The sequence below is a fragment of the Chelon labrosus genome (genome assembly GCF_963514085.1).
Source record: "Chelon labrosus genome assembly, chromosome: 2".
Taxonomy (NCBI): Eukaryota; Metazoa; Chordata; class Actinopteri; order Mugiliformes; family Mugilidae; genus Chelon; species Chelon labrosus.
In genome coordinates this window covers 3,630,117-3,637,685 of record NC_140338.1, presented here as the reverse complement: position 1 = coordinate 3,637,685, position 7,569 = coordinate 3,630,117, and the positions used below count along the sequence as shown (strand labels likewise).

Sequence of the window (7,569 nt, the reverse complement as noted above, 5' to 3'; positions counted from 1 at the left end):
GTAGCAGAGCTCCCATATATTTTTTATATAGTTCTATATATATAGAGAACTTTAGTAACTCATTAGCGGCTCATCGTTTTGTGATTTATTTGAGAAAAATACAAACACAGCAAAACAAAAACATATATTTACATTTACTAAACTGTGCCTAAACTGTGCGTGCATATTTTTGCAATTCATAGTAAAATTACAAGGACCATACCAAAGACATATTCTACCGAAAAACTAATCAGTTTGCACTATATATAGTCATATGCATAAGTTAACATTTTACATGCATTTTGTTGCTAATTCTGCTGAACATTTGGAGGAGTTTTACTTTCCGTAACGAAATCATTTCATAATATGAGAGGAATTAATACTTGTTTCCACCACTGGTTGAAAGATTTGCCCTAAAGCTGCTGTAGAAGCTGTAAAACTGTCAAAACATTTCTCAATGTTTCATCTTCAGCTGTAAACAGGGTCCAGGGTGCAGTTCCCCTCCCCGCCTGCTGTCGGCGGTAGAGGGCGGCGCTCGTTAAATCAGTAACAGGCGCCATCAGCGGTTTCAGCGTGAGTTTCCGGTTGTACATGAGCGGTGTGAGCGTAGACCAGGTGAGTTTATATTTACCTACAATTGTCTGTTCCTCGACCGTATGTAGGTTCTTTCAAGAGCTGCACGGAAGGAGGAAAAAGTGAAAAACCTCCCCCCGTAAAGAGCACTAAAAAGGGTTACCCTGAAAGCTAATACCCGCTGAGCTAACGATATGAATGGAGGTGGCTAGCTAACGTGGGGCTAACGTATGCTAACTGTAGCTTAGAGCCAGCAACTAATTTATCTAAAACTTTAATAACTCTGGCTCTTCCGGTCCATTAAATGTTCTTTGATTAAACATTAACCTTTAAATAAAACTAGTACAGCTTCATTTTTAGTAAATAAAACAGTATTTGTAAGCTGCTAATGTATTGTTTGTTCTTTCTGTTACAAATAAACTAAGTATTAATTTAGTATAAATGTTAGTAAGAGCATAAATGTCTAGTATAATATAGTCTTGCTTTCATCTGTAGTAAAATGAATAGTTCTTATAAATAAATACAAATTGGATAATAAATAATAATATGTGTGTAGAATACCAAGTGTGAAATTAAATTAAACTCAAGACTTGAGCTGCTTTTGACTTTTGTCATCCTAATAAAGCGTCTGTCCACTCAGATGGACTCAATCTGTTTCTGAGTCTCGTTATATTAACTGTAAACAATTCCAAACAGATGGAGTCTAATTTAATCTTGAAATTAACTTTTAATCCTAGAGGTGCAGCTCGCTGATATTTAATATTGTCGCATGTTTCAGGACTTGTGTGAATCTCCACTGATGTTTTGACTAATTTCTATGAAAATAGAAAAAACTCTGAGAGACAGAAAAACTTTTAAGCGTCCCTGTATCGTTCACGTTTAGCTTTCCACCTTAATTTTTCATTTCAGGAGGAGAATTGTTTTCTAAAACCGACTTTTAACCACCCAGAGAACTGATCAGGAATTCATTAAATATCGATCACATCAAATCACTTCTCCTCCGTGAAACTGTCTCTTTCCTGATGTGAAATGTTAACTCTAGCTAAAGCTACGTCTTGTTTTAATAAACTCAACAGCGTCATTACTCCAGAAATCAAAAACTTGAGCTAACTGAATTAATCCGAAGCATATTCATTCTCCAAACATAAACTTATAACAGGATTATGACAAGAAGACATTTTATATCTAAAAAGCAAAAGGTCATCCATGTATTATTAGAGTCTTATGGATGTAAACATTAGTCTGAGTGGTTCATGGTGCAAGACAACCACGAGATGAAGAATTCTGAAGACACAACCGAAGTAGTAGTACAAGCAGTTCTGTTTTTTTGCGTTTTTAATTGTTTAATTTGGTTGTTTCTAAACGTGACACTGATGGAGACAAGTAGACTTTTACTAAATCAGATGAAGAAGCTGAACCCGTTCTCGTTGTTTCCTCAGACTCCGCCATGGATATCCGACCGAACCACACCATTTACATCAACAACATCAATGACAAAGTCAAGAAAGAAGGTGAGTTGCATTTTATCATCTTAATAATCAATGTTCTTACACAAACAAAAGGCTCAACCTCAACTTTTAGAGGGATTCATCGTCTGGGAACTGGATATTAAACAGTTGGTTGATCTGTTTTTTTTTTTTTTAAACCATTCCCTGAAGCTTTGTCTGGAGGGCTAGCTAACGTTAGCCATGAAGTCTGAATGTTTAACATTGCTCAGCAACACTGAGCTGCTCCATATGCTTGTAGACTGGTTTCTGTGACGTAATCATTTAGATTTTAAATCCTAAACGTCAAACACGTCTGATATTGATCCAGACGACGTGTCTGAAGATCAGTGAACGTCTCACTTCACAAGATAATCTGATTAGAACCAGATCTCGCTAAAGATTATTTGGGGGATAATTTGGCCTCTAACAGTCCAGACTTGTTTCTGCTTCACATCTTTGAGTTGGAAAAGATTTTAATTTTTTTACACAAAATAAAAAACGTGGTATATCCAGAAGCAGTGATGTGACCAGAAGATGAGACTAAGAATTTCATGTCTCCTCTGAAGAGAACAGAATAAGTTTTTAGTTTCTAGTTAAATGTTTGACCGAACCACTAATCGATAATCTAACGGACTTCGTCTTCTCCTCAGAGCTGAAGCGCTCGCTCTACGCTCTCCTCTCCCAGTTCGGCCAAATCGTCGACATCGTGGCCCTGAAGACGATGGCGATGAGGGGACAGGCCTTCGTCGTCTTCAAGGAGCTCGCCGCCGCCACCAACGCTCTCCGGCAGCTGCAGGGTTTCCCCTTCTACAACAAGCCCATGGTAGGCCGAGCCCTTTCTGCTTGTTTCGTGTCTCTGTCGGCTGGTTTTAGGTTGTTTAGTTTCTCACCCATTGCATGTAGCAGCTAACAGACGTTTAGCTTAGCATAGCTAGCCCATGGTAGGACCAGTGTGATTTCTGTCCACCCTCTAACTGGTTGTCCCGTTGTTTTCCAGAGGATACAGTACGCCAAGACGGACTCCGAGGTCATCGCCAAGATGAAGGGCACGTACGGCGACAAGGAGAAGAAGAAGGACAAGAAGAAGAAAGCTCAGGAGCTGGTGGCTAACGCTGCGAAGAAGCCGGCAGCGGTGAGTGCAGCTCCCTGTTCGTGGCGTCGGGTTTAATGTTCACTTCATTCTTTTACAAGAGTCCTCACTGTCGTGTTTCTGGTTTACAGGTAAACGCTGTACCCGTGCACTCACCTGCAGTACAGGTAAGAGTTAAATGTGATGTTAAAAACACCCGTCGTGCTTGTTTTCATACATAAAGTTACGTTATTGGGTGTTAAAGTGACCAGAAGCTCCATTACACAACGGCTAACGTCTCCTTTAACTCGTTTTAAGTCAGATTCTGGTTTTAACTCGACCAGATGTTTGGTTTCTGTGCTGATCCAGATCTTGTCGTCTCCTCAGGTTCCAGACAACCCTCCAAACCACATCCTGTTCCTCAATAACCTCCCAGAGGAGACCAACGAGATGATGCTGTCCATGCTCTTCAACCAGTGAGTCTTGTGGTTGTTTTTAGGTCTAGTGTCTCGCCTACTGCGTGTCGTTAGCTTAGCATAGCTATCTCGTGTCTCGCAGATTTGATTTAATCTACTTTTTTCTTTTGCCGTCTTCAGGTTTCCTGGTTTCAAGGAGGTGAGACTCGTCCCGGGGAAACACGACATTTCTTTCGTGGAGTTTGAAAGCGACACTCAGGCGGGCGTGGCCAAAGACGCTCTGCAGGGATTCCGAATCACAGCCACCTGCGCCATGAAGATCACCTACGCCAAGAAGTAGTCCCACGTTTGAACGCTGATGGGACTAAGAGACTCTGAGTGGGACAGTTGTTCCTGGACTTCCATCGTGCTCCCAGATTTAAAAAAAAATCAAGTTTTTTTTTTTTTTGTGTAAAGATTTTTGTTTTTCTGCTTTGTTTAAATTTTTAGTTGAACTGTTTTCATTCATGGGATCAAGAGGTAAAAAAACAAAACAAACCTCTGTCCTACGTCTCATTTTGTAAAGTAAAATAATAAAAAGCTTTTTCAGAATTTGAGTTTTTCTTGTTGCTTTGAATATTGTCCAATCAGCATCAAGCTCAAATGTGTCCACATCTAATTAGCCGTGGACGCAGCCGTTAGTTATTGGCTAATAATTTACCCCATTGGACACGTCACACTTAGACGCCATAGCAACAACTGCCCCCGTCCCTGAAAGAGTTGGTTCATCAAGGAAGGTTGGATGGAGCTGATCAAACGTCCACCATGTTTAAAGTTATACAACTCCACCCTCTTTGCAAAGGTGAAGCCAGCAGACGCCATCTTGTTCTGACGACGTCGACCAGAGTCTCTTCAACAAAACGAACGAAGAGTCTCTCTCTTTGGTCAATAACGCTGATTCATTAACCTGATACTGATGCTAACCCTAATGCTAACTGATAACTGAAGCTAACCTGGTGCCAACTGATGCTAACCTGATTCTAATCTAAAGCTAACTGATAACTGATGATAACCTGACTGTGGCCGAACAACAGACGTCATCTTGTTTTGACGACGTTGACCAGAGTCTCTTCAACAAAACAAACTAAAAGTCATGAATCTGAACTATAACTTTGTAAACTCCTCCGTCCACCCTAGTTGTTTTGTGTCTCTTGGCCCGATAACCCTGTTTCATTAACCCAATACTGATGCTAACATGCTATTAAGCTGATGCTAACTGATAACTGACACTAACCTGACTACGACAGACGCCATCTTGTTTTGAAGACGTCGACCAGAATCTGGTCCTAGTCAAGGTCCTCGTCCTCCTGGTGGACCTCCTATGGAAGAAAACCATAAAGTTCATGACAGACTTCACATGGTCCAGCTGCCGCCATCTTGACAACCTTTGATTGAAGAAACAGACGATAAAAGAGATAAAGAGTCATGAAAACATACAAACTGTTCAAAATATCTTATCACTGATCTTAAACTGATAATAAAGTTGTTTTCTAATCGACATACTGATGAACAGACGGTTCTTGATGCTAACTTGATGCTAACCCGATGCTAACCTCACACCTTGACTTTAACCCAGCAGTCAAAGAAGGATCTCTAAACCCTGAACTCTGTCTGAAAGGAGGAGACTCTGGCAACACCCCTGTCTACGTTTATGTCTTTTAATTATCGTTTAAAATAATAGTATATGAATATAAATATTTAATGGATCAAATCAAAGACTTTCTTTCGGGTGTGTGGAGAAGGGGGGGGAGGGGTGGGGGGGGGGGGCGGTCGTCGGGTACGCGCTTTACTCGCGTTCTCGTCACAGGAGAGCAGAGCGCGTGGAGGAGAAGCAGCTTCAGGTGAGAGTTTAAATCTTCTTTAATTTCATCGTGTTTCTCATTCAACGTCAGGTTTCAAGTTCTATGTTATATTAAACAAATAATGAATCGATTTAATGAGGAAATCACCTGAAAATATCAGAGATTTATTTCTTCTTTTAACTAGAAGAAGACACAAATAATTCATAAAGTGGTGACAGTACATTTTCGTATTTTTTTTTATTTTGCTCTTAAGGATTTGACTAAAAGTAAAAAAAGTTATTTTGTTTTATTTTAATTCCAAGTTAGTGTGGTGACACTTATTTTATTTAACTTTTTTATCCTCTTATTATTTTTATTTTTTACCCACTTTTACTCATGTACTTGTTTTGCAGTGTGTGTTTTAATGTTTGATCTCTTGTAAAGCACTGATTCACCTGTGGGTTCTTGTAAAGTGCTGTATAAATAAATAAAGTACATTAAATTGATTTAGAGGCTGACTGGTTGATGTACGGAGACTCATTAGTGTCAGAAAAACTGAAAGATTAAACGTTAATAAATCTGCATCTCTTTTTATTTACTAAAAAATAGAATAGAATAGAATCTCAGACAGATTCATTTAACACATGTTTTATTATGATCTAATGTGACCCCCCCCCCCCCCCCCCCCCCAGCACTGCATCTATTATTAAACGTGATTGATTGATTGTGGGTATGAGGAGATTCATTCTTCATTTATTGAGCGACTGATCAATATGGATCCCCTTTAGTACCAGCCAGTGTTTAACGACATACACCGTCTTAAACAAACACTCAACAGCCATTAGCATCACTAGGCTAGCAGCTAGCCACAGAATGAAGATGTAAGGTTAAAATGCAAGGAAACAAATTTATGCCACGAAAATAAACAAACAGCAAAGGTTGAGAAAGAAAAAAATAAAACAAATATATGTTTGTTAACTGAGAATATGAGCAACACCTGAACAAAAACATATGGTGGTAAAAAAAGAAGAAAAACACAAATAATAAGGGAAAAAATATATTCTATTCCTCCTTATTATTAGTTGTGTATGTTTTTTCCTTAAAGGTGCTAAATAAAAAAAATAAAAAACATTTTATTTTGTTGAGGGTGTTTCCTTTTTCATTTTATCCAATGATCAACAAAGTAAAATAAATATTAAAACTACTAAAAGTATTTAAAAGCAACTTGGTATTAAATTGATTACATCATGTAAGAGTAAAATCATTTTTATGGATTTTTTTTCAAACAAACAATTGTTTTACAGTATTATTGTTGAATTTATTTAAATTATGATCATTTTTTTTGGATCATGTTTGGATCAGACTGCATGTGGAAATCCTTGTGTCAAACAGCTCAGTGGGTGTTTTCGTGTTGAGTTTGATTCTTGAAGCTGCCATGGTAATAAAACTCTCAGAGAGGTTTTCAGAGTCAAGACGTGACATTCCCCAGAGTTTGAACAAATCTGACGAGTACTCCACATGAACGCGGTAACCGGGCGACTCCATCAGCAGCACCGTGAAAATGATGCGTTTAAAAACTCTAAATCAAACAGTGAACCTGCAGTCGACATGTCGGGTGTCGACATCCACTGTTGCTGTTCAAGAGTCGTCTGTGTCTCTGAACGTGAATAATAATCTAAAAATAAGCAGATTAAAGCGTTAAAATATTGTCGTTGAAGTGACAGCACCCTCTAGCGGTCATTGTAGTCATGACCGGAACAAGGGAGGTCAAGTCTCTTAGTTATAAAGTCACAAGGTTGACACAGGAGGAGCTCGGGCTGGATGGATGAATGGGTGGATGAAACGCTGCATGTTTCCTGTCGAAACCATTTTTGGGGTCAAGTGAAGATTGAGTTGTTGACCACTAATTGTTTGTGGAGTAAAGTTGTTCTGGAGTCTCTCCGTTGGGAACAGATTCTGCTCCAGCAAAGATCTGCCTGGCCAATCAGATCATGTGGGCGGGGCTTCACGTGGTGATGGACAGATGAGCAACAGTGATATCATACACGTCATCTGAGCACTTTGGAGTTGATTCAGTTATCTTTATGAGGCTACTGTTGGCTTATGTAAGCCAATGTAGCAGCTACTGTTGCTAACATAGCAGCTAACATTATCTTGTTTTGACTAGTATAGTTGTTTATTTTTCTCGGGCTACCATTAGCTTGCATAGGGTAACATAGCAGCTA

The 7,569-nt window shown here is 39.2% G+C and overlaps 2 protein-coding genes across 2 annotated transcripts in view; both read left to right on the top strand.

Annotated features, from left to right (window-relative positions):
- The window catches only part of LOC311501147 (E3 ubiquitin-protein ligase TRIM21-like), a 233,948-nt gene that overhangs the window by 192,828 nt on the left and 33,551 nt on the right, over positions 1–7,569 (top strand). The window lies entirely within an intron of this gene.
- On the top strand, positions 509–4,125 carry snrpb2 (small nuclear ribonucleoprotein polypeptide B2). The gene is made up of 7 exons (XM_084562991.1): positions 509–594; positions 1,992–2,063; positions 2,690–2,862; positions 3,037–3,171; positions 3,261–3,296; positions 3,496–3,584; positions 3,705–4,125. The coding sequence occupies exons 2-7, from the start codon at positions 2,000–2,002 to the stop codon at positions 3,862–3,864; spliced, it is 657 nt and encodes a 218-aa protein (XP_084419117.1). The 5' UTR covers positions 509–594; positions 1,992–1,999; the 3' UTR covers positions 3,865–4,125.

Bases quoted from the DNA above. Each gene is read 5' to 3' on its own strand.
- snrpb2 (XM_084562991.1), top strand. From the start codon at position 2,000: ATGGATATCCGACCGAACCACACCATTTACATCAACAACATCAATGAC. The intron at 2,064-2,689 runs GTGAGTTGCATT...TCTTCTCCTCAG, and splicing joins TGACAAAGTCAAGAAAGAAG to AGCTGAAGCGCTCGCTCTAC. The intron at 3,172-3,260 runs GTGAGTGCAGCT...TCTGGTTTACAG, and splicing joins CTGCGAAGAAGCCGGCAGCG to GTAAACGCTGTACCCGTGCA.